The sequence below is a fragment of the Mastacembelus armatus genome, chromosome 10, assembly GCF_900324485.2.
Source record: "Mastacembelus armatus chromosome 10, fMasArm1.2, whole genome shotgun sequence".
Classification (NCBI taxonomy): domain Eukaryota; kingdom Metazoa; phylum Chordata; class Actinopteri; order Synbranchiformes; family Mastacembelidae; genus Mastacembelus; species Mastacembelus armatus.
In genome coordinates this window covers 1,573,796-1,600,055 of record NC_046642.1, presented here as the reverse complement: position 1 = coordinate 1,600,055, position 26,260 = coordinate 1,573,796, and the positions used below count along the sequence as shown (strand labels likewise).

Sequence of the window (26,260 nt, the reverse complement as noted above, 5' to 3'; positions counted from 1 at the left end):
GAACAGAGGAAGGAGGTGAGGAAAGAGACAAGGACTGAACTGAGGATTCAAGTAAAGAAGGAGACGAGAAAAGAGCTGAGGAGGAGAAAACTGAAGGGAGAAGGGAGTAACGATAAAGAAAGAGAGGAGGTGATGAAAGGATCAAATGCAGCTGAAGAGAAGGATGGATGGAAGAGCTAAAATGAAAATAATGAGAGGGAACCAGAGGAAAAGGAGAGAACAGCAGGATGCAAAGACAAAGGGGGAAACAAATGGAGGAGAGGAGGTAAAAGAAATGGAACCCAGAAAATTTTAGAAACAAAAAACAGACCAAAAAAAAAAAAAGCTTGGAGTAGGAGACAGGAAAGGGAAGGAGGTTAGAAAAGATAAAGAAATGGAGAACTGAAGGACAAAAGATAAAGGAAAGAAAAACAAAGATTTGCTTTGCAGAAGTAAGGTCAGGAAGAAAAAGGCTGGAAGAGGCCAGATGAAAGCAAAGATAAAAAAAGGGGAGAGCTGAGGAAAGAAATGTGCAGGAAAGAAAAGAGGAGCAATCAAAGGAGTTAAGATGCAAGAAGGCAAGTGTATAAAGAGGAGGAGGAGAAGACAAACAGCCTAAATAAAAAACAGAAGATGAGAAATGGGGTAAAGTGATGAAACCTTTAGGGGAAATGAAGGCAGAGAAAAGCAACCTGCTGCAACTGTGTCATCCTCTTCAAAACAAGCTGTGATAATATTTTATTTTTGTTGTTCCCAGAAATATTGTATAGCAATGAATTTAATCATTTTGCCCCAAATTTCAATTTACTGCTGTAACGCGATGCAACAGCGCTATAAGCACAGTGTCATAAGCGCCTTCCTCTGAGTGCGTTTGATATACACAGCTGCCACATGCAGGGTTTGTTTTTATTGAAATGTGATGGGGTGGTGTCTCGCTTTAGGGCACGACACACTGCAACTTGACGATTCACGAGTCAATTTCCTGAAGTGGAATCCAATAACGGCGAGGAAGCCGGGGCGAGGCGTTTACAGCTCCTTAGGAACATCAGGAGAGCGCTGCTGAAATCGCTGTAAGTCACAACGAACCTGCACACTGACACACTGGTTTGACGAAAACTGAGATACACTCTGGTTCACACAGCAACAACCAACCTGACCTGCATGTGTTTGGACTGTGGGAGGAGAAAACCCACACAGACACAGGGACAACATGCAGACTCCACACAGAAAGGCCCCGGGTCCACCTGGGTTCAGACCCTAATCCTGACCTGCATGTGTTTGGACTGTGGGAGGAGAAAACCCACACAGACACAGGGACAACATGCAGACTCCACACAGAAAGGCCCCGGGTCCACCTGGGCTCAGACCCTAATCCTGACCTGCATGTGTTTGGACTGTGGGAGGAGAAAACCCACACAGACACAGGGACAACATGCAGACTCCACACAGAAAGGCCCCGGGTCCACCTGGGTCCAGACCCTAATCCTGACCTGCATGTGTTTGGACTGTGGGAGGAGAAAACCCACACAGACCCAGGGACAACATGCAGACTCCACACAGAAAGGCCCCGGGTCCACCTGGGTTCAGACCCTAATCCTGACCTGCATGTGTTTGGACTGTGGGAGGAGAAAACCCACACAGACACAGGGACAACATGCAGACTCCACACAGAAAGGCCCCGGGTCCACCTGGGTTCAGACCCCAATCCTGACCTGCATGTGTTTGGACTGTGGGAGGAGAAAACCCACACAGACACAGGGACAACATGCAGACTCCACACAGAAAGGCCCCGGGTCCACCTGGGTTCAGACCCTGATCCTGACCTGCATGTGTTTGGACTGTGGGAGGAGAAAACCCACACAGACACAGGGACAACATGCAGACTCCACACAGAAAGGCCCCGGGTCCACCTGGGTTCAGACCCTAATCCTGACCTGCATGTGTTTGGACTGTGGGAGGAGAAAACCCACACAGACACAGGGACAACATGCAGACTCCACACAGAAAGGCCCCGGGTCCACCTGGGTTCAGACCCTAATCCTGACCTGCATGTGTTTGGACTGTGGGAGGAGAAAACCCACACAGACACAGGGACAACATGCAGACTCCACACAGAAAGGCCCCGGGTCCACCTGGGTTCAGACCCTAATCCTGACCTGCATGAGTTTGGACTGTGGGAGGACAAAACCCACACTGACACAGGGACAACATGCAGACTCCACACAGAAAGGCCCCGGGTCCACCTGGGTTCAGACCCAGGACCTGCTGCTGGGAGGTGACAGTGCAATACCGCTGCTCCACTGTGCCAGAGAGTTGTTAGTTGTTCTAATCTGTCAAGTTCTGCTTAATAATCCAGGTGACAGTAAATGCAGCAGGTCCCACAGCATCAAATACAGACACTTTGTGAAGAACCTTTAGGATCTTGGACAGATACTAAAGGTTCCAGTTTTACAGACAAACAGAGAAAAGCATTAACACTAAACCTGCCATGTTTGTGTGAATCACCTTTGGCATCACACGCTAAGACTTTGTCAGGGCTGAGAATATGTTGGACGAGCACATACCAAATCTGTCACACAGACAGATGTAGTCAGGCTGCAGCAGCCAGGCTGTGACAGGCAGGATTTATCTGCCCATGCTGGTCTTAAAGTGGACTCAGGGAAGGGGGACAGCGGCGTATTTCACCGTGCAGGTCTACAGAGAACTTGATGAGGGTGTTTTAAAGAGCATCAGCCATCGGATGCGGACGTCGCCCTAAAGGTATGACAGAAGAAGAGCACGACAACAACAAGGCAAACAAACAGAGCGACAGCCTTCGTCTTCCTTTGACTGAATGTATTTTATTGTAAAGCTATAAGGAAGGAGTAATTACAAGATATCATTTCTTTGATTTGCTCAGCAAAAATAAAAGACCACATTTTTTCAAATTCCAACATGCGGATGCTGATTAAAAGAGAACAGATGAGTTTCAATAAAAAAAAACAAAAAAAACAAAAAAAACACACATCACCCGACTTCCTCTGTGAAAACTAAAAACAACTAAACAACAAATCAACAGAATAAAAGTACAGTTTGTCCTCGGTCTCGTCCGGGACGAGGGAACAGAAAGGGAAGCAGTGGATGATTGGAGGAGAGACGCTGCCGTCCTCCGCTCTGAGCCTGACTCATCACTCCTACACTGATAGAGCCTACGGTACTTTAGACAATATAATCCTACAGGTTCAGGGTCAGATTTCCTTCACGTTGTTTGAATATATATATATATATATATAGTTTCCATCTTCATTTTTTTAAAAACCTACACTTGCATGTACATAAAACTGTACAAAAAAACAAGGCATCACTAGCATTGTTCCTATATAAATATAACCAACAATTAGGCTACAAACGTGGACTTCCTGTAAAGACGAAAGTGATTTGGCAGCTCAGTCCTGCTGTTTTCTTCTTCTACTTAAAAATACAAAAAGAAAACAAAAATTCTCCACTCCATCTTTGATGTTCGGAAGCTCAGAGCTGCCACTTTTTCAGATTATCTCCAAGATCACAGCAAAATTTTTCTCAAAATGGTTTTTTAAACATTTTCGGTGGACGTGTTGAATAAAAAAAAATCGTTTCATTTAAATTTATTCTTCATCATCATCATCATCACAATATCTTAGATAAACATTTTGTTTGAAACTCTTTTCTCAAAACGATCTAAGGATTAGAAAAGTTATTTTATGGGGCCACATGTTATTTGCAATAACACAGTAGCTATTCAAATGACAAAGCTTTACCATAATGTGATTGAGCTGTGATCATGAGATAAGTTCCCTAAACTCAGCATCAGCATCATGGCTGCTCTCAGCTTTGCAGCTAAACTCAGTCTGAGAGGCCTCACTTCCAGTTTGGGGTTTGGTGTGATAACAAATGTGCCGCTGGGTGCAGCTGACGACTGGTGGGTCCCAGTCTGGTTCTGCCTAGAACAAGTTTTTTTTTTTTTTTAGTCACCATGGAGTAAAGAAATAGAAAACACAGAGTCCAGTCTGCCTGCTCAGGAAACATCATTTACACCGCCGCGTCTGGTAAAAAACAGCAACAACCATTTATATTCATACAGTATGTCTATAGCAGTGCTGATTCCATAACATTGATAAAACAACTGCGACAACAACAAAAATGTATAATATTTATAAACTGGCTTGTTTCATGCTCAGCTGAAGCCTCGTCTCCAGCCTCAGTATAATACACAACCAAAGAACATCAACCTGCCCCGAACGTCGTCGCACGTTTGAGTCTGCGCTCACGGCTCAGTCTTCAGTCACAGAAGCAAAACAACTCGATGAAATCAAAGTAAGGCACAGGACACGGTTTACGAACTGAACCTTTACCGTCCGCCACACAGAGCCTCGTTAAAGACTTGCATTATGGGAAATGTAGGATCTAGTGTTTTCAGCATCTTCTCCTCCAGTTTTCACCAATTATTCTTTGATTAGCATCTTTTAAGTGCAAACTTAAAGTTACAGCTGATGCCTTTTGTCCAGAGTCAGGTTCAATTATTTTTGCCTACAATAACTAAATCACACTTCCTATACAGCGACAACACAGAATGTTATACTGAAAAGCAGCAAAGTACAAATTTAACTTATTTCTAATAGAAATGTCAGCTTGCCTTTATTTTGAAAAACAGCAATAAAGAATGATGTTTTTATCCGTTTAAACAGAGCATTTGTGGCATAAGGCTAAAGTGCAGCAGGTTCTGCAGGGCCGTGTGATTCCTTTGTTAAATGTCAGTGTGCCAACATGTTTCAGGACAGCTTTCCTTCAGTAGCAGCAGCAAAGGCAGCTCTGTATGGCTGAGAACAGCTTTAAGGTGATCTGTGCGTGTAGGTAAGTGTAGGTAAAAGAGGTGAAGTGTCACGTTTTCTTTACTTTGATTTCATCTCAACGAATCCTGCGTCTAATTTCTGTGACTTAAAATTCATAAATACAAACCCCCACACATAAACACGCTCCTACACGAGACACAGACTTTCTGCAGACTAAATATTAGTGAACAGGGGGAGGAGAGAAAAGATGGATTCACTGAGTCACAATGTTACTGACAGACTCATAACATCACTGACAGAGTCAGACAGAGGAGAGGAGCTGAGCAGAAAATATGGAAGAGAAGAAATCTCGCTGTGTAATATGAACAATGTGAAGCTTCCGTTAAAACCGCACAGACTCAGAAACCAAAAACATTCATGTTTTACTGATTCCACCGCACAGCTGAACTTACATCTACAATATACATGATCATACCGTCAAGAGTTCCACACCTGGATCAGGGCTGGGGATGCACAGTACAATAAATCAGAGTTTTAAAGAAGGACATACAGACTGCGTTTCAAATCCTACTGACGTGTGTCGATCACACGGCATCATGGAACAACTGCAGTCCAATTAAAACGCTTGATGAGCCTGATGTAAAAGGAAAGCTGAATGTCATATTGATGCTAATTAATGTGACTAAAGTGTCGTCTGGCTGCTGCTTTTTACAGATATCAAACTGAAAAATGTCCATTTTCATAGGAAATAACTTTTTTTTTTTTTTTTTTTAATATTTACCCCTTAAAGCTGCATCATTGGCTTTTTTTGCCACAGCATAACAACCTGCAAAGACAAGACATAACAGATAATTATATGATTTAGAGAAAACAGGTCAAGAATCAACCAAAACCCATTACAACCCAACAAAAAGCTTCACAGAGCTGCTGACCTTTCTCTGTGGAGTCAGAACTACGACACACTGCTTTTATATTTCAATGTCACCTGCTCTGAAGAAACTAGCTCCGAGTGCAGCTTTAAGAGCGGACGCTAAAGTATTTGAGATGCAGTGTGTGTTAGAGGAAACAGAACTTTCTGTAAGCACAGCTGTGGATTCACAAATAGATAAATACCTGTTAGTAAAAAACTAAAGCAAAGGCTTTTTATGGATTTAAGTCCGAGCTTGGTGGATTTAAGATGTTTTGAAGCAAACTAGTACACTTTAGAAGTTAACCAAACACATTCTTAAAACTGAGAAATTGGACATTTCGATTTTCAAACCAGCGTTTTTAGAAATACAAAGAGTTTTAGTGTTTAAACTAAGTGTGTTTTATTAGGAAAACTACTAGTGCTGCCCTCTCCTTTCAATCCTGGCAAATACTATGATCTGCGATCAATAGCTTCACCCTTCACATGGTTTAATAGTTAATGATAAATCAGAAAGAAGAGCTTAATGCAGCCTTAGAAATCCACTTGGTAAGAGATCAGTAATTGAAAGAGGAGCTTTATAAAAAGATTTTATTTCTTTTGCTCTCAAGTGTGAATATTTATCAGAAAATGTTTCAGGTTTCCATAGTTTGCTAATGTCAGAACATATAAATGTATTTGCTGTCACTGAAGGGATTAGAAAGTGAAGGCTAAGGCTCTGCACGCACACACACACACAAACAGTGGTTGTCAGTGTGTGTGTGTGTGTGTGTGTGATCAGCAGCTCTCCTGTGGGTGGTGGTTTGGTGGTGCTGGTGGGGGACTGGCTGTTTTTGGTGTCTAGCTGGTTCTCTGGAGAGCAGGAAGTGTTTGTAGTTTGACAAGAAGCCTCAGACCCACCTCTCTACATACAGACACACACACTGTATCTGAACAGCATATGCTTATATACACACACACACACAGAAGCATTGTTTGTGCTTGCTGTCTCGGCTGCAGGTTTTACTGTGAGGCCAACAGCAATGCTAGAAGTCATCAGAGGTCGTGAGGGGTCACCAGAGGTTGCTTTTCTTCCTCTGAGGTTAATTGGTGCCAAAGAGTTGAGGTCAAACCGAAGCCACGACCTCCTGCCTCTTTCCCCCGTCTTTACCTTACACAGCACAACACCTCGGCCACTCGGGAGGAGGGAAAACCTCAGCTGTTTACGGTGAAATGCTGGACCACGGCGAGGGGAAACCGAAGGAGGACTTGACGTGGACCTGAGTGTTGGGCCTGTAAATAATCAATCAGAGCTTTGAGCGCTGACGTTAAATCACGGAGGAAGATGGAGAACATGAAAGACCGTGGTGTTGCTCGTGAACTCTTAAATCTCCGTCACCGGGAGGTCTGAACGTCGGCTGAATGACGGTTGATTTATGTGCAGGGGAAACCTGTGACTGCGTGGTTTCTGAACAGGCAGATATGTTAACAATAAATCAGCTCACGTTCAGAGACCAGAGGAACATACACGATTCAAGGCTCCGCACATCAAAAAAACAAACGCAACTACAATAAGAACCAATTAAGCGTCTGAGCTGGAACGTCGGTGAGCACGACATCAAAAAACAATGAAAAGGCAGCAGAACAGAGTCGTCCGATACGCTCTGCCCATTTCAACACACCGCGCCCTCTCCCTGACCCCGCACAAGGCCCCGTTTTGCTGCCTGCTTAGACTTTGAAGGCGTCGCAGCCCAGCGGTGGCGCTTTGATGTTCCCGCTGTGATTCTGGAGGGGGGATGTTCACATCACACACGCAGCAACAACAAATGACAAGTCATTAATCTCATATTCCAACTGGGCTGAGATAGTCGCACGTTCTCCGTCTGAAGCTTCCTATGTTTCAGAAAGTTTCTAGAAATTAATGCACTGGTTGAAAAAACAGGCAGCTTCCTCAAACAGGAGGTGGAGAATTGGCGAATTGGATGAGTTTGATTAATTTCTTTCTATCACGTCTTCATAAGAGCAAAGACCAACCCTGGGTCGTACCACCACGGAACCAAACATGGGGGAGAGTTAAATTAGGTGCAGGCCAACACAGTGGAAGACGAGTCTATTTTGTCAATGGCACAATGGTTTAGTTAACTTGAGGTTAGACTCATTATGTGATATCAGCATGAGGTCTAGACCCTCAGGTTGAGCTTCTTAAAACCCATTCATATTTTATTCATTTGGCTCTTGATTTGTTGAAGGGAAAGGTGAAAAAATCCCCCGAATGGCTGATTTCGTGCTTTGTTTTAAGACTTTGGACTCAGTAAGAGACTAAATGACTTCTTAGACAGATTTTGCAACATGCTCCTTTTCTTTCATCCATCCGGTCTCAGATGGTTTGCATCACTACAGGTGAAATCTCACATTAGCCTCAGCAGCCATTAACATGCAGCTCAGAATGAATGAACTTCCAAATCAGCTTACTTTTACTGGCACAAATTATCACCGGTAATGCGCATAGCCTCGGGTTGTAATTAGAGTTTCTCCGCTGTGCTGCATGGAGGGGGTGTTAGTGGACTGAAGCCCGTACAGGTGTCATTAATCCTGCATTCCTCTGAGACTGCAGCACCGCAGGAAGCAGCGCCCACCGCCCCCGCTACCACAGCTAACAGGTTTAATAAATACTTCTGCTAAACGCCAAACGGCTCGGCCTCACACAGAGGAGGTAAAGAGGTGGGGACTAATGAGAGGTGACACTGACCAGAGAGCTCTTCCTCCTAGCTCAAAAACACAGCAGGGAAAGATTCAGCACAGTCGCCGCAAACAACACACTCCAGCCACCCCAGCTGTGCTGCGTCGAGGATGCCTGAGCAGAACCACTTTACACTCACGTGCCAGCGTGTTAAGCTGTTTTATATTCTTTTATAATATTGTAAAAATTTTACAGGAGTATAAGATTGTAATAAGAATTTGGAATTACAGAAGCAAATCCTAACTAACCTCAGGAATCCTGCCTCATCCCATTTCATCCGATCTTACCTGAGGTTAGGAAATCCTGCGTAATCCAACATCAACTTGTAGCCTGTTACATATCAGTCTCTCCTCATCTCCACCAAGCTGTTTATGCAACAAGCAGCCAAATTACAAATTGACATTCTCACCACTGTCAAATTGTGACACAGCCGGCTGAGATGGTTTTGCTATTGTTGGCCACTTCACAGTTTCCTTTAGCAATTTGTCAGCTGCACCACAACAAGAACCACATGTCGCCGGGTCGGACTCTCTGATGCTGGACGCATATATATTCATATTACAGCACATCGCTGGACTCGACCATAACAGTGTCCATCTGTTTTTCTTCCTAAATCAGGTCCAAAAAAAGTTCAGGCAGGATCAGCCTGATGTTGATTGGTCTGTCCAACACTTGGCACCAAAGCAAAACATGTCAACAACTAGAGGCCAATCTGATATAAAACCTAAAGAGGAAGAGAAGGCCTAATGATTCTGATGAACCCTCTTAACTTTTCCTCCAGTGCCACCAACACAAATATTCAATGGTTGGTTCCTTGAGAAGGTAGAAAACTTCTAAAACTAAGAAGCAGGTCTTCATGCTGTGGCTGTTACTGATCCATGTTAATTTTAAACGTTTTTACTTTCAGACACATTTTGAAATATCAAAATTGACTGAAAAGACAGTCACTGATCACATTCCTGCTCCCCAGAGGATGAACCATGTGGATTTTAAAGACCTCTCGACCTTTCCTTTCAGGATAAACTTTTATATCTTGAATTACCTGTGAACCTCAAAGAAAACTTTTTTGGGTGTAATGAACGAGGGCTGCAACTAACAACTTTTTTCACTATTACCTCATCTGCCGATTTTTATTTTAATAGTTAATTTTAAGTCTTTAAAATGTGTTCGTCTGTTTGACCAACAGCCCTAAATCCATAGAGCTTTAGTTTAGAATGACATCAACCAGACAAGCTGGAATCTCAGAACGAGAACATCAGCAATCAGATTAATCGGTTATCAAAATTGTACAATTGTTTTAATCGATGGATGAATAATTTCAGCTTCACATCAAAGAATGCAGCCTCGGGGAGATATTAGGAGGGATTTTGACTTTATGTTTCCCATATGTGAGCGTTTGTTCCATGTGAAAATTGTTTTCACATGAAACAAGATGATTTACAGGTGGAAAAAGTCAGTTCAGTATCAGAAAATGAAAAATTTCATTTTTGCACATGAAAACGAAATATGTATATATTTTCATGTGACTTTTGTAGGAGAGGCCTCAAACTGTAACCGTCACATGAAGTTTTTCATTTCATGGTATAGTGCTGAAAACAGCATGGACAATATGACCGGTTTTTGGATATTCAGCTTTACTCATTGAAGCAGTTAGAACTCAGATTTCTGTCGGTTTTAAACTGGTGTTGTCCCCAGATGAACCCAAATCCAACCATGGAAAGTTGTAGAGGAGAGAGAAAATAAAAAGTGTTTGTAACGCGGCACCGTCGGTGATGCTCAAGAGTCCAGGTTCCTGCAGTGTGATGGTGAACGCCGCGGCGTCGTTTCTCTGTACATGCGAAGGTGTTCAGTCCATCAATCCAACATTACATGAAGAACTGCAGACAGCACGACAGCCACGGATCCACACTTACAGCCACAGCAGCTTCCTCTATCAATGTTTGTAGTATTTACAGCTCTGTACACTGGAAAAAAACTCCTCACAGCAAAAAAAAAAAAAAAAAAAAAATGGACCGAACTGAAAATGTTCTCGACGACAACTCCGGAGATTGGAAAACAGCTGTTTCTGCAAACGTCTCAGTGTTGACAACAAGCTGTTCCTGATAAAAACGGGCCCTGCTGATTTGATGCAACTTGGCCCAAAAGTGTATTTCCAGGAGTTGGCAGAAAAAAACAAAATCAAAAAAAGAAACGAACAAAAACAAAAAAAAAAACGACCAAACCCAAAGAAAAGTCAGGATAGATAGCATTACACAGTATACTTAGATAGGATTTACAAGACGTTCTTTACCTTCGCCGCCCCCGTGGTTTTTTTTTTTTTTGTTCCAACACAACACAGCCTAAAGCAACGCACAAAAATCCAACTCAAATACGTGAGTAGCTAAATAGTTTCCCATTAAATTATCACAACAATGTGGTGTAGTTTACATTCCTTCTGCAGCAGCAGGAGCCACATGTTTTCTTCAGTTGGTTTTAATTCTATTTTACATTTGATTGGTTTCTAGAGAGGGTGATGGCAGAGGCAGTGGGCGAGGTGGGTGAGGGTCTAAAGCCTTGTAAGGTGGATGCAGTTATAAAAAAAGGAAGAAGGGGAGCGGGTGCTGCGGCACATCAAGTAATAGGCACGGGGGCGACAGTGAGGGGGTGGGATCGGTGGTGGTGAACAGCGATGGGGGATGATTAGGAGGGTAGGGAGGTGGATAGGGGGGGTTTAAGGTGGAGAGCTGTACTCTCACAGGTAGATCTCCCTCTTGGAGGTCTGGCCGGTTGGGGTGGTGGCCGAGTGGTATTCCACCGGCTGGCTCAGTGGGATCTCCTCCAGCCCACAGTCTTTACCGGATGAGTCTCCCCCCCCGGGATAGGCACTGCTGTAGGGTGTCATAAACCGCATGTTGGCCACTTTGGAGCTGCTGCTGCCACCACCCGTCCCACGCTCCTCCGTCATGAGGGGCTTGGGGCTGCCGTTGGCCATCAGCTGCTCCTGCCCGTCCATCTCCTGGTAAGGCACGAAGGTGGAGAGCTTGGGGGCGTTCTTGGACACCTTGCGATTGGGGGAAGGCTGACCGGGCATCCAGCAGGAGTCAGAGTGGCCGAACTCGGTGCACTCGCGGGTGCAGTTACCAGTCATCGCTACGTCGGGAAGAGGCCTGAGGTCTGCAGAGAGAGAAACCGAAAGAGAAAGGATGAGTAAGATGAATTATGGGAGCTATATTGCAGATTCATGATAGAGATCTCTTTGAAAATGTTGCTTTTGTTCCCAAAAAACCCAACAAACCTGAGAATGAAATGTGGTGGTTCAGCAGCACACAAGCTACAAGGAGCACGAGACGCTGATTAAAAATGTCCTTATCCCTTTATCCACACAGGCCTATTATCCATTTGAAGAAAATTAATTAAAGCTCAGTGTGTATTTTTAGTCACTAATAGTTCACAAAATGCCAGGAATGTTTCTTCATTTGTTGTTGAAAGACAGAAACCACATATCAAACACTGGGTGCTGAGCGTGAAACAGGATCAGCTCATTTACAGGAGGGAAAAACAGGCTCAGGTTCGTTAACACGTTAATTATGTTGCACAAACGGAGCAAAAAGAGAAGGATCTGCAGGAAACGACACGGATACAGAAGCTGCTTCTAACCTCTGGGTACTTTCCCTTTGTGTCATGTTGGTTTTATATGATTTTCACATTAATCCTGAGCCTCTGAGACAGGCAGACAGACACTGACAGACAGCTCATACAGGACTGAGTTCGTATAAAAAAAAAAAATTAAAAAAAAAAAAAAATCACAGCTTTGAATGGAAAAAAGGTCAGAGATGGAAGCAGAAATATCAATGCGTATGCAGAAAGTAACCTTTCTTCTGTGCGTGACATTAGATCATTCTTTGATACTGGAGGCTGGAGGTTTGTGGGGGTGGAGGGGCTGCTGGTCCTCCCGGGGAATGGTGCTTATTTCCCAAAATGCCCTCTGCTTCATGCATAATTGAAATTGCCTCCTTTTTGTAAAAGAAGCTACAGTCGGCTTTTCTGTCTGTTTGCGGGTTGATGTGCACGTTCTAATCCCTGGGAGTGCTGAGTAGCGACTGTGCTCCAACTTTTTATTTTGTACCCCCAGCCCACATTCTCACGGCCGACTGCTGTGGATTTCAGTTTTTAAGCACTTCCCATGCAAAAGCAAGGTGCTTGCAGAAATGTTAAGTCATGTGCGAGCGGCTGCTGAGTTCAGAGTAGCTTTTTTAATAAGCGCTTTGCCTCTGAACGTCGTGTCAGCAGGAGGCTTATAGAGCACCGACACCGTCAGAACTGCATGGCTGAACAAACTCTAAACTTAATTCACTTCAACAACAACAAATAAAACATTCAGCAGCCAAGTTCAACTGGACCAGGAGAACCATTATTAACAGCCTGATGTCTGACTCCTGCTTTCTTTGCTATAAATCCTATTGGACCCCTTCTTCATCTGATCGCTACAGAACTGACCACCTGCTGTTAGTTTCAGCTGAACCTTTGGGTGCTATAAAAACACCAGTGATGCATTTTTGTAGCATTTTTACTAACATGGTCACAACACACTGTACTTTGAGCCCTAACTCTAACCACCCAGGCCTCTCCTCGTCAGGCGCTTCTAAAACTCTGTGACATCTGAAAACAAATGCCTCCTGTGAGCCCCTTAATCAGAAAACACTGAAGGACTTTTATTTTGAAAGCACTCTGGCTTTGAGTTCAGTTACAGATGCTCCTCCTGGAAGACTCCCCACTCCGTCTGTTTGTGTTTGTCACTTGTACAAACTCTCTGAAACTTGTCAGAGTGCAGCACCTTCCTCAGGGGAACCATCTTTGAACAGGTGATGTTTACGAGTACAAGAGGAGATAAACAGGAATCTCCCCTTCTGTTCAGTCACTCCAGTCGGTGTAAATTGGTCCAAATGTTGCCTCAGTACAACCTGTTTGCTTCACACCTCATCTGAAATCAAAGCGTCTGAATCATGTCTTACATATGTTGCATACGCCCACTATGATTGTACAAATATGATAAATGATAAAAATCTAAATTATATAAGTTTATAGTGAATATTAGTGAACATTGTTTGACTTTTCCCACTTTTTAAATTAACCATGTGACCATATAACCATGTGAGTACTTCACCAATGTAAAATCTCCTTAACCACTCAATATACAACAGTAAGCTATTCTTAAAACAATAGCAGCCAATCAGAGTGTGAACGTGGATCCGGGGCCTGGGCACGGTGATCTGTAGCTCTAATCACAGACTTTAGTCTGCCTGATGGGGGGTCATGTTCGCCCTAATTAAGCATAAGGACTAATTGGCTCTGGTTTGAGATGGAGCTAATTGGGGAGCATGATTGGAGGAAGAGTTTGGGCGGTCAGGGTTGGTTGTGGCTAAGTTGTAAGATCGATAACAGTGTCGGCTAATAAGGCCTTCCCTCGGTAGCGACATGAGCAGGTTGCCCCCAGCTACGATCATCATCATCCTTAAGACTCAGCAATTAGTCCTGCCCCTGAGGCTCATTAGTGACCAAAGCACAAATCAGCTAATGATTAAAATACATCATTAATTTAGCTGGTTTGTATTGTTAGTTCGATTTATGTTTCTGTTTTCTTGCAACCTTTGTGTTTTTTTTACACCTAACGAGGTGACCCAGAAATTGCAGATATCTGTGGTTATGCCACAATCTTTGCTCTGTTCCAACCAACCTGTTATAAGGAGTCTTTTACTGATTGATCAGCCAAAATCACCTCCTGCAACTCCTCCCCCTTCAGGTGTGGTTTTGCTCCACTCCACTCCACTGTGACCTGTTATCTTTTCATTTGTGTCCCTGCTCAGTTCAGCTGACCAGTCCTTTTTATTTTGGTCATTGTCATTGATGAAACACCTGCTTCACTGATCATGATCAACTGCACTGCGGCCAACCTGTGAAAGCACCTGGAACCTGTCTTTAGTGTCACCTCCTGAGCTCGGCCCAAATTTAGGTCCAGTAATTTATCCCCAGAGCAGCTGGAGCACAGTGGAGACCAAAGCAAGGCCCCTGACAATGCAGCCAGGAATTACATCAACACTGGGCAGTTCAATCTCTATTTCCTAACAGCGCCAGCCTTTGTGGATTAATGCGTCCTCTATCTGCCAGGACACGTGGTGGTGCGGGTGGTGGAGACACTGACTTACACTGGTCACAGACCTGCAATTAAGGCCCGTCTTTAAATTTAGGACCATGGCTTTGTTTTATGTGCCTCAACCTAAGCACATTTTATTCGCCGTAAACACAGACTGTCTCTAACCTTGAACCCACTGTTGTTCCCATGCACACAGTTTTCTGGAACGTCTGCATTGGACTTAAATACTTCACTTCTGGCAGTGGAAAAGGGCTGGTAGAAGAAATCATTAGCCCATTATTCAAACTGTGCCATGGTGCTCCATAAACCACAGCGTCACATGGTGGAGGGGCAGCAGCGATGGTCAGTGACTTCAGCTTTCTCATCAGTACTTAAGGGAAGTTTGAAAAATTCTGGGGTAACCCCTGGAGTAGGAAGTGCTATCTCTCTCCTCTGTCTCCTCCCTCAGCCGGGCTCGGCGGTGATGCTGTCAGAGGGCCGCAACACTGAATTCAAGGTTGCCTCTATTAGTCAAGGCTATTTAAAATGGAGTAGCCCTCCTGAGTTTTTCCCCCTGTAGCCCTTATCTGCACTCCTGAGTTCCAGTTAACCCAAGGGACCCTCGCTCGCCCTGACGGCCGCTCTCTCTGCATAATACACTCCACTACCTTGGTCACCATTTTCCGGTCAAACTAATTAGATTTCTGAGTCCCCACTTGGGAAGATGTCAGTGGTATGAAATGGAAATAATTTCCAGATGAGTATCTGACATTCTACGCTGTGGACTAGAGTAAGGAGCCCAGGCAGACTGGCTCTTTCCCTTTCTTCTCTGCTCTTCTGCCTCCTCTTTACTGCTCCATCACTTTAGTTGCAGAAATATGCTAAATCCTGGTGCTTCCCCCTCTCCCTGCTCAGTCCTGTGTGATAAATGAAAGTGAAAGTACAGAAAAGAGAGCTTCTTTTCTCTGCTTCTGCTTGAAGTGTTAATGTGTTTAATTACTTTGAAGCTGCGTTTGTGTGCTCTTGTTGCAGCTAAAGCTGCAGCAGGAAAACCTTCAATTAATGCCTTTTCTCTGTCGATGTCAATGGCTCAATTTATCTTACAGGAACAATAGAGGAGTGAGAGGAGGTTCAGCTGCTCTGAGCGCTCAAAGACGTCCAGGAGAAGGCAAGCCTGGTGCTGCTGCTGCTGCTTCCCCCACTGTAATCAGCGGTGACGCCGACAGCCCCCACACATGAGGAAGCCTTAGTTTTAGAAGCATGTCACGGACTTAGATCCATTCACATGAGGCTAAAAACATGATGTCGGGATCAGACTACACGCTTTTTAAGGTGTTAACGTTGTCCTTCCCCTGCTCCATGGTCCAGTTCTGATGCTCACCTGTCCATTGTAGGAGCTTTCAGTGGTGGACAGGGGTCAGTGTGGACACTGAGCTACACAGCCCCAAGCACAATGAGCTGGGATCACTGTGTTCTGACCCAGTCCTGGCTCTGATCCTTATGCTGCACATTTTCCTGCTTCCAACACATCAATGTCCAGAACTGACTGTTCACCTGCTGCCTGATGTGTCCTGCCCAGGTGCCACAGCAATGGGATAATCACGGTTAGTCACTTCACCTGCCACTAGATCAATGACAGGGCTGATCACTGACATGTAGGTGTAGTCACACTAGGCACAGTTACCTCGTGCGGTGCCCAAGCACAAGCGCTCCCTCTCCCCACTCCCCCGCTGGTCTGGACTCACACTGCACTTGAAATCATCGAGGCCAGATCACACTCACGTCACCACGATACAGCTGAACAGAAGAGAGAGTGGTGGTGTCCAGCTACTCAAACAAACTGGACTTCGGGGGGGTCAAATGTGGCTGGGCAGGGTACAGACCACCTAGTGAGTCCACATTAATGCTCTGTTTTCATGGACAAAGGTCAGAAACACCTGAACTTCTTGTGTACGCGCACACACACACACACACACACACACACACACACACACACACACACACACACACACACACACACACACACACACACACACACACACACACACACACACACACACACACACACACACACACACACACACACACACACACACACACAAAAAATTACTTTTAATCTTTAAGTAAAACAGCTGCCGGGCTCATTCTGATGGACCCAGATGGACCCAGCCACACCAGTGGAGCCATGTTCACAACAAACCAGGTTTAGCACATTTTCTATTCTCTCCTTTGATAAAAGACATAAATTATTCCAGAATAGCAAATACTTTCCTTCACTGCCATGTTGCTGGTTTGCTGAATTATTTCTGGACTTAAGTCTGTTTTTCCATCTGTCCGTTTTAGTGCAGCACAGAGTCCTGCATTGATTTCTCATCGTCGATTCTCGGAGAAATAAAACGTATAAAATCAGTTAAACGTGTTTTTTTTTTTCCTCATTTCTCTCCGTACATCCCTCTTTCCTTTGTTGCCTCTCCCTCCATCAGTCCATCCCCACCCCCTCTCTGACCCCCCAGTCTGTGTGGAAACCTTGCCGGCTCTAATTAAACTTTGGGCAGATTAGAACTTTGCCTTGTCAGTCTTTATTCATGCTTAAACAAGTTATTACTTTTTGAGAAATTAAATTAGCCGGCAATTAATTAATCGACACAGAGCTGGGAAAGAGGACGAAGGGGGGAGGGACGAAGGGAGGCAGGGGGGATGAAAGTGGAGGAAAATAAGACTGAAGGGGGGAGGGGGTGAAAAGAAACCAGGCTTGGCAGAAAATGAAGGAAAAGGAGACACAGATTTATCTCAGAGATGGAAGGAAAGAAGAAAAAGGGTATTAGATATTTAAATGTCAGACGTTTTTTCACTAATTAGCAGCAGAAAGCAATGAAGATGAAAATCGTTTGTTTTTTTCTTCTTCTTTCAAACATCAACATTTGATGCTGTCAGACGCCAAAGTACCCCCCCTCCTCCTGCCTCATGCAGAGAAGTTAGACAACCACTCCTCTCCCCTTTTCTCGTTTTCCAAAATTAATTCACCCTCTGACTCCGTCTGAAGCAGAACAAACATTAAACAGCCGAAAAAGGGGAAAGAAAAGTCTCTGCTTCGTTTCTACTTCTCTGTTTTCTGGAGATGCTACTACTCTGTTAGGGCCAGTAACATACTGGGATGTTAGTGAAGGTGATGTTGACCCTCTGAGATCCTTCCTGTCCATTTTTCCTACCTACCCAGCTGCCTCTGTTGTTTCCTTTGGATCTAAAACCTGAATTGAACCGAACTTTACATGTCATCATCCAATAATGAGTATTTTTTTAATTAATATTTGCTCGAGCTCCCTGCTCAAGTTCTTCCCAGTTTCTTATTTCCTTTTTCTCCTACACTCCTTTCACCTCATGTCTGCCTTCATTTTCTTCAGTATACAAAATCAGAATATGATTCAAACTCTTGTCACAGTCCAATAAAATATTTGATTTAGTTTCTGTGCTTCCTCCTTCTTTCCATTTTCCTTTCTGACTCCTCCAGTTTCCATTTCCTATTTCCCTGTGTATCCGTTTCTTGTTTCTTTGCTGCTCTATTTTTAGGGAAACACAAACTCTATTCCAAACTCTGATATGCAATCATCAGACAATATAGTTTTTATATATATGTTGAGTTGTGTCCAAAACCTCCACAGCCCCTCCCTTTGTCCTCTCACTCTTTCTTATCCAGTTTCCTATTTTCTTCCCCGTGTCCTTCTCCTCAGTTCTAGATTCCTTTTCCATTTTCTTTGTGATACCAAGCCTGAATAAAATCCCACGCACCGATACGACATCTTCTGACAACGCATTTGTTTTTATCCAGAATTTCTACACAGCTACACTCACATCTTTCCCGCCGTTCACTCGCTTCTCATCGATGCAGGTCTGCTTTGTGATTCAACGTCCCTTCCCAGCTGATCGATAAGCAGCTGCAGCATCTGCACGCTCTCTGAGCTCATCAATATGACCGCCACCGCCGCAGCAGCAGTAGCCTGGGTAATGATGTGGTGCGGGTTCGCCCGCTGCCTGGCTGTTCTCAGGTGGTGCAGGGAGTCTGATCTGCAGCAGCGAGAGCTTTTCGTCTGTTCTGTGTAACCAAAGTGTAAAATAAAATAAAACAAAACTGTCAATTTTAAAACACTGAACACAAAGAGGTCCAGCCAGTATCAGTGTTTCAGGTACTACATCTGTCTGCAAGATCAGCACGGAGCGAAAGTGATTCACTCTCAGTAAACTGGTCTAAACAGACTCTTTAGCGTCAGGCGGACAGATATGAGACAGACTTATGAAAGTCATCACGCTCAAGAGAACGAACCAACATTTTTACTTGTAGTGTTTTGTATTTAAGAGCAGCAGCTGAGAACAAACCAAAGCAACTGCAACAGAAACTGCCCGAAGCTGTATCAAGTACAATAACATAGCTGCTTCTCCTGGCTATAAATATTGGACCAGTGCACCCGGGTGTGTGTGGGTGTGTGTGTGTGTGTGTGTGTGTGTGTGTGTAAAGAAAGACATGGGTCATTAAAGATGCAGAGGAACACGGTTTGTGTTTGCTTTGAATGCACAAACTGACCTGAATATACAAACACCTCAGAGCTGGCAGCTGCAGCACATCTGCATCTATCCATCCATTATCTATACCCACTTATTCCTATTTAGGGTCACGGGGATCTGCTGTCTAACTTATCTTAAAGTACATAAAACTGCTGGTTAGTTAGGATTTAGTTATGTCAAATTATTATTCATTGAAATGAGAATTTACAGTCGGGAATCATTTTCCTCCATCTTCAAACTGTCCAGGACTCATTTTGGTTTAACAGTTTTCATCAAACACATTTTTTCCAAAGATCATGATATAATAACTGCATTTAACTATAAAAGCAATAATTACCCATGATCTTTTCTTTACATATTTCACATTTCGTTGTATAAGATCCATTACATTCTAATCTCTTAATGGTACCACTTCGGAAATGAATAACTCAATTCAGAAGCTGGAAAATCTAACATGGAAACCCTGGACTATACTCTACCTCTTCCAAGACCTATTTTAGGAAAGATCTTAACATGTATCAAACATCCAGCCACAGCTTGAAAACTGTGAACGCGTCTGATGGGAATGATCGACAAGACAACTGTAATAAGGCCCCGGCTGTTGAAAAGAAAACAGATTTTTTTTGCTTTAATGTTTCAGCTGAGACAGAGAGATGTGACTCTTGGCTGTCAGACCGGACTTACAGAGCTGTCAGTGTTGTTTTCCATGCATCAAACAATCACTAATGTTGTAGGTTTAAAGTGTTCCTGTTTACGCCTGTCTCTTGAAGTTAACACACACGCTCGCACATCAAACAGGAAGCTGAGACAGTAAACCAGACTCAGTGACCCTCCCCATAACGGCAGCCATGTTCGTCCAGACTGTAAATAACATCAACCGAGTGAAAAATTAAAAAAAATAAAACCTGCAGATCAGATCTGAGGAGGGACCGAATTAGCAGCGAGGTGAAATAAAACTGCACAGTGAAAGAAACACCGACCAGTCAATTATTAATAGTCTGAAGGAAAAAAGAGCACGCACACACACACACACGCGCACGCAAACACATGAACACACACACGCACACACCCCCCCTATGGAATCGGCCTACTATGAAGGAAAAATTCAATTATCCTACAAAAGTGAATAAATTTGCAACATCGCACCCTGCGGCTGTAGCTGCTGCCATTTCCCAGGATGCATTTGGGGCTCGGGCGAAGGGGGCGGTTATAACGGGGGGATGTTGGGGGGGGTTTATTAATGGGACGTCGCAATGTTTTAACTCTGAGGGTAAAAACCCACTTAGAGCTGCAGGTTTACAGTGTGTGTGTGAATCATGGCACCAAGAGCTGCTGGTTCCACCTAGAACATCCCACTGTTCCTGTTACTCACTCACACCTGAAACACCCACAGAAAAATAAGCCTCAACAAACCAGATAAAGCTTCACAAAGCTGAATTAAACTCAGTTAACTAGAACTCAACCAACCAACAATTATATAAATGTATGTACAAATAAAAGGTTAAAAAAAATCTGAATCCCCAGCTTCTGATTGGCTGATCACACCTGATCCGGGTAATCAGCAGTGGGTAAGCCAGGGATAGTTGGACCAGGCTTCCCTTCGGGACCAGGGTTGGGAACCACTACTAGAGGATAAACCCAAACACCTGGGAGACAAAATCAAGGTCCATCAGCTGCTCTGTTAACATGCTAACAGGTAACATGCATGTTTTCATAACTATTGTTTGTATTAAGGTGGACAGTATTTACATTAGCATGCTAACATAAGCACACTTGGTCTGGCTCAGGCCTCTCAGTTAGCACCCAGATCAGGTTTCTCCAGGTGCACCCAGGTGCACAGGACCAGGTCTGGTCTTTACTTTGTTAGTCTGAAAAGCATCATCCAATGACAAAAACAGAAGCGGACTCAGCTGTACAGGTTGTTCGGAGGTGACTTCCAGCAGTATCTCCTGGAGCAACACAGACTGATCACTGATCAGCTGCTCACAGGAGGTGAAGCACGTCCTAGTCAACCGAAATCAAATCAGCGTGAGTACTCAGCAGTACACAAAATCAGCCCTGTCCCAGAAACCAGTTAGAGTGAGAGAATCATGGCATGAAAATAGAGTCAGCCGGAGATGTCAAGGGACAATCTGACTGTTCTGTGCATTTTGCCCCACAAAGAAAAATGAATCTAGTTATGAGTGTTGGCTGCTAACATGGCAGCAGACTCTCCATCCATCAGTTATCGGTGTGTTCCTCAGTTTGTCAGCAGCAGGTTTTCATGTTCCCTCACTGATCGTTACCGGCTCGTCATAACTTCAAACCGAGTGTTCGGCTCAGCTCCGAGCCACTTCCTGTTTTGATCCGACAGTAACGTCTACCTGATTGATGCCTTCTCATATTCCTGCTCACAGCTGAGTGATGCCGCAGACAGATTGCTGCTGACGCGTATGACCGGCCGCAGAAAACAACATGCGACAGGCGTGTTGAGGAGCAGGAGCACAATGACAAGCTGCGTTCAGGTGCATCACTTCAGCCTGATCTCAGCGGGGATTTGTGCTTATTTATGCCACGTGCACACGAAGCTGTGGACTCCTACAGGCTGATTTTTTTCAATAAAAAAAACCCTGGACAAAAAGTTCAGGTTTAAATGACTAAAACTGGAAAGATATTTCTGTCCTTACAGCGTCTTAAAATGAGATCAACTCACTTTTTTGAACATTTGACCTTTGACAAATTTTAGACAAGACAGAAAAAAAAAAAAAAAGAAAGTGGAACACAGGAGGAGAATAATTCTCCATTTCCTCAGAAACACCCGAGCAAAACGAGGAACATGATAAATTATAACTACCCTCCTTTTTTATGTTTACGCATAAATCCAGAAGACACCAGAGATTTACATCAGAACACATCCTTATTTCAACACTTATATCTTCCTCTTCCTCTTACTGAAAGAAACCAGATCTAAAGACTCTCAAAGTGTCTTGAAAAGGGAGCGAAACTATGCAGAGATAATTTGACTTAGAATAAAAACAAAAAACAGGAGGAAGACTGCAGTTAAACTTCGCTGTCAGACGTTGTGTCATTTTCTACACTGAGATGAAGTTTGCAGAAGAATTTTTTTCTGTTTTTAATGGAGGAAATAAAGTGTGACAGACATTGTTTTTCTTTTTTTTTCTCGTCCGCTGGAAATGTAAAAGTAAAACCCCTCGAACAGAAGTTGAGTCTGTCACTGCGCATCAAGGCTGGAGCTCAGCAAGGCTGCTCTCTGGAGAAAAACCGCTTCACCAACCAAACCTCATGCAGAAAAACTGGTTCAGTGCGACTGCAGCTGGATGATGAGGATCTACACTGCTGCATAATGCAGAAGCCACAACAGAAGGAGTTTATTTGCTGTGTTTTGTGCCTCACCAAAGCAGACGCAAAGTAAAAGACAAAGGCAGGACATCAGATATAGATGGTGATAAGCGACATAGTGCTCTCTCAGCTCTGGTGTACAGAGTCCAAACCTCACAACCAACCCTCGGTGTCTTTGGGCCTTTTATGGCCTTGGGACGTGGTCTTCTAACTCAGAGACCTTTACACTATTTCCCATTCACCAACTCACACACACACACACAGTGATGGCGGCGCTGCCATGCAAAGCTTTGTCACACACACACATAATCATACACCGATCGACGAGCCACCAGGCAATGTGGAGGTCAGTGTCTTACCCAAAGACACTTCAACATGCGAACTAGAGAAGCCAGGAATCAAACCAGAGACTCTTAGGTTAGAGGACGACCTGCTCCACCTTCTGAGCCACAGCTTCTAGATCCTGGTTAAAACCTTAAAACAGTTCGACTCATGCAGAGAGGTCAAGTAAACAGAGTAATAATATTTAACATTTTGATCATCACAGTCATTTTACTGTGATGTCAGAACAGATTTAAAATTTAATAGAAGCAGAGAGGGACGCAAAGATTTCCTTCACCTTAGAGACAGGCTGGCTGGGGTGCAGATAAAGAAAAAACTATCCACCAGTCAGTTTTGACAGTGATAAAATGAACCTTTAAAACGATGCATTATCTACTCAAGGAGATGCAGAGGAGAGAAAGAAAACAAAACAGGACACCAGCAGACAGAATTGCAGATGAGGACACAGTTACCACCAGCTGCCTACGTCTCCATGCAGCAGCACAGAAACAGGACGCTCTCCTGCATCACAGCCACAAGAATAAGCAGTTACCAAAATAAAAGTCCTTCAAGTGCTACAAAGTGAAAGAGTGTTTAAATAGAACTGACACTAACATCCAGACTACAGTTTCACCTGAACAGAATGAAAATGACAACCAGGAGCCTCGTTCTCCTCCACTCATCTACTTATCATCTGCTTATTTATTTTCCACACTCCTTCCTTCTCTTGTCCATTATTTCTTTTATTTCCTGTCCTTCCTTTCTGATTGCTTTTCTCCATCTTTCTCATCTCTGTTTCTACCTGCCTCACTCTTTCTGCCTCCTGGTCCTCATATCCCATCAGTCTTTGTTCTTCCTGTCTGCAGCTTCCACAGCCTGAGTGGAGGAAGCAGCAGAGGAAGTGAGTCAGATATCCAGGGGAAGTCTGGCATGAAGGACTCGGTCTGCCCATGAAAATCATTTCAGGATGCAGCACGCTTTCCAAATATGAAGTATTCAAGGGATCAGACAATCACAGGACGGATCAATAAATCTGAATGCTAGAACTGTGTGAAGACACTTTATTAAAATATGCCTTTGTGCCTCCACTGTTAAATCGTCTGGTTTGTCTTGACATTGTCTCTGCTGGCAAGAGCTGGTCCCACACAGCTGGAAACATCTGGGAAAACCCTCTAACAAACAGAAACCAGGCTGCACAAGTTTGTCATTTAGACACAGACTTTTAACTTTAGAATATGATTTAATATAAACAAAAAAATGTCAAATATTTGAGTAGCACCCACACCTGAGTTTACACACACTGTCCCATTTTACTCACGAGTCCGAGGGAAAGATGTGAAGAGAGAAACCGGACTGTTTCAGCTTGAGAGCGACGCGAACTAAACTAAAGTCCTCCAAACCACGACAGAAAACTTCTTCCGGTTCACGAAGTCCTCGGTTGAAGTCTCGTCCAGGATCCAGGCCTATCCAGTGACGTCACTCATGGCGTTACTTACCGCGAGACTGAAGCCGATTCGGTCGCCATTTTCAGCCGTTACAGACGTCGCCACGTTGCTTCTGTGGAGCCAGTAGGACCATATTTGGACAGGAAGAGAACGTTCCCATGGAGACCACTGAGCCAATCAGCAGCGAGCTTGTTGAACGTACACGCCCCCTGGAGAGAGCGGCTAAAGCTACACGACATTAGCCATAACACTTAGCCTGAGGCTAAATATCAATATCTGTTATGTAAAATTAATTCTACGTATAAAATGGAGGGCGTCCGCCATTTGTGTATGGGTGAAGCAACCTGTCAATCAAACCTGTCAATCATCTCCACGTAGGAGTGGAACGAGGCGTTGTAGATTAAAAGAGGCACCTGACTGGTCAGTTATTTACCTTAATATCTTGTTACGGAGCAAATATCGACGTAAAAAATCACGAATATTAAGAGCTTATTCAAACAAAGACGACAAAGTCACAATGATCACTGTGGCAACAATAGTGACTTAGTAATTGGGGCTGATTTTTGAATGGAAGTCAATAGGAACCAGGGTTTGTGGAGCCAGCAGCTACTTCCTACATGACTTCAAACCCGGAAGCAGGCTGGCTATGTCCACCCCTTCTACAGTCAGTGCATGCAACATAATCCCATGCAACATAATCCCATGCAACAAAATCCCATGCAACATAATCCCATGCAACAAAATCCCAGGCAGCAGCTCTCGTCCAATTTCCACTGGACAAACTGGATCATACTATTTTGTGTTTTTAATCTGTATTTAAATGAAATAATGATGTTTTAGCCTCATCTTTTAATTTTGCCTTCTAATGAGTGAACTGCAAATTTAACATACTTCACATGAATTATATTTATTGTCATTTTAAATGTCATAAAGGAAAAGCATTTATTTTATATAAATTTTAGTAAAAAGCATAGATATGTATTCCAGGTAATTTCTCATTCAATAATTGTAATATTTTTTCCAAAAGTAAATTAACTTTACTTTTTTATTACATTTCATTTTAAAGGTATTTTAAAGAATTAACTTATTGACTCTTATTTCCCATGAGGGCTACAACTGGAAGAAACCGGCTCTATATGTGCCTATAAGATATATTATACTACATATGTCATAGACCCTGTTATTCTCATTTAACTTAAATATATCAACACAATAAATGGAAAGAAAAATGTAATGCAGGACAAACAAATGAAAATAAATGAGAATATATAAAAGCAGAACTGTAATAGCCACAGCCACATCCATCATCAGCCCAGTTATTTATCACCCTCCTGAGGTAGTAATCATTCAGTGCAGGTTCCCATCAAAACTCACACACAAACACCAAAAACACCCAGAGCAGGAAAACTGTCTGCACATTCCCTGGAAAAGACTGAAGCGGCTGCCAGTCCTGAAATGTGTCCTGCATGGATCATAGGACTGGCTGATGTTTGATGCAACAGAGAGGAAGCTGACTTCGTTGAGTCAATATTACATGAGCGCTGTTTTATTCAGGCACAAAGTGCATTTCTCTGGGTATGAGTTAAAAACCAGACAAAAAACACAGGTGGAAGGTCCCTGCAGAGAAACATGTGTCTCTGAGCTGCACCACAGGGTCAAAGGTCAGTAGAGGTCTGAAGCTAAACCTGAACCAAACCCTATTGGAGTGTGTGTGTGTATTTGTACACTAGGAATTGTTGATCTGCCAATATATGTGACAATATCACACAGAAACACATCATATCTCTGAGTTATAAGACACAATGTTAAATACTGTAGTTAAGTGCAAATTTAGGATATTTGTACTCTGAGTATTTCCATGTTGTACTACTTCATCCTTGGACTTCACTACATGTCAGAGTCAAACCTTGTACTTCTTCCTGCTCTACATTTATCTGATAACTTTAGTTCCTTTTCAGAATCAGATGGATCCAACAAAATACAGACTGATCATCAAACTTTATTGATCCCTGGTGGGAAATTCCCAAGATACCCAGCAATATGGAAAGTACTTCAAATTAGAAGTACATAAGGTAG

General features: G+C 43.5%; 1 protein-coding gene across 3 annotated transcripts in view; it reads right to left on the bottom strand.

The window, feature by feature from the left end:
* Positions 1-10,981: 10,981 nt before the first annotated feature.
* LOC113144881 (protocadherin-1-like) overlaps positions 10,982-26,260 on the bottom strand; it is a 162,464-nt gene continuing 147,185 nt past the window's right edge. For all 3 annotated transcript variants that reach the window (XM_026331165.1, XM_026331164.1, XM_026331166.1), the window contains one exon: positions 10,982-11,566. In XM_026331165.1, the coding sequence (XP_026186950.1) occupies positions 11,145-11,566 (422 nt within the window). In that variant the 3' untranslated portion in view covers positions 10,982-11,144. The remainder of the gene's footprint in view (positions 11,567-26,260) is intronic.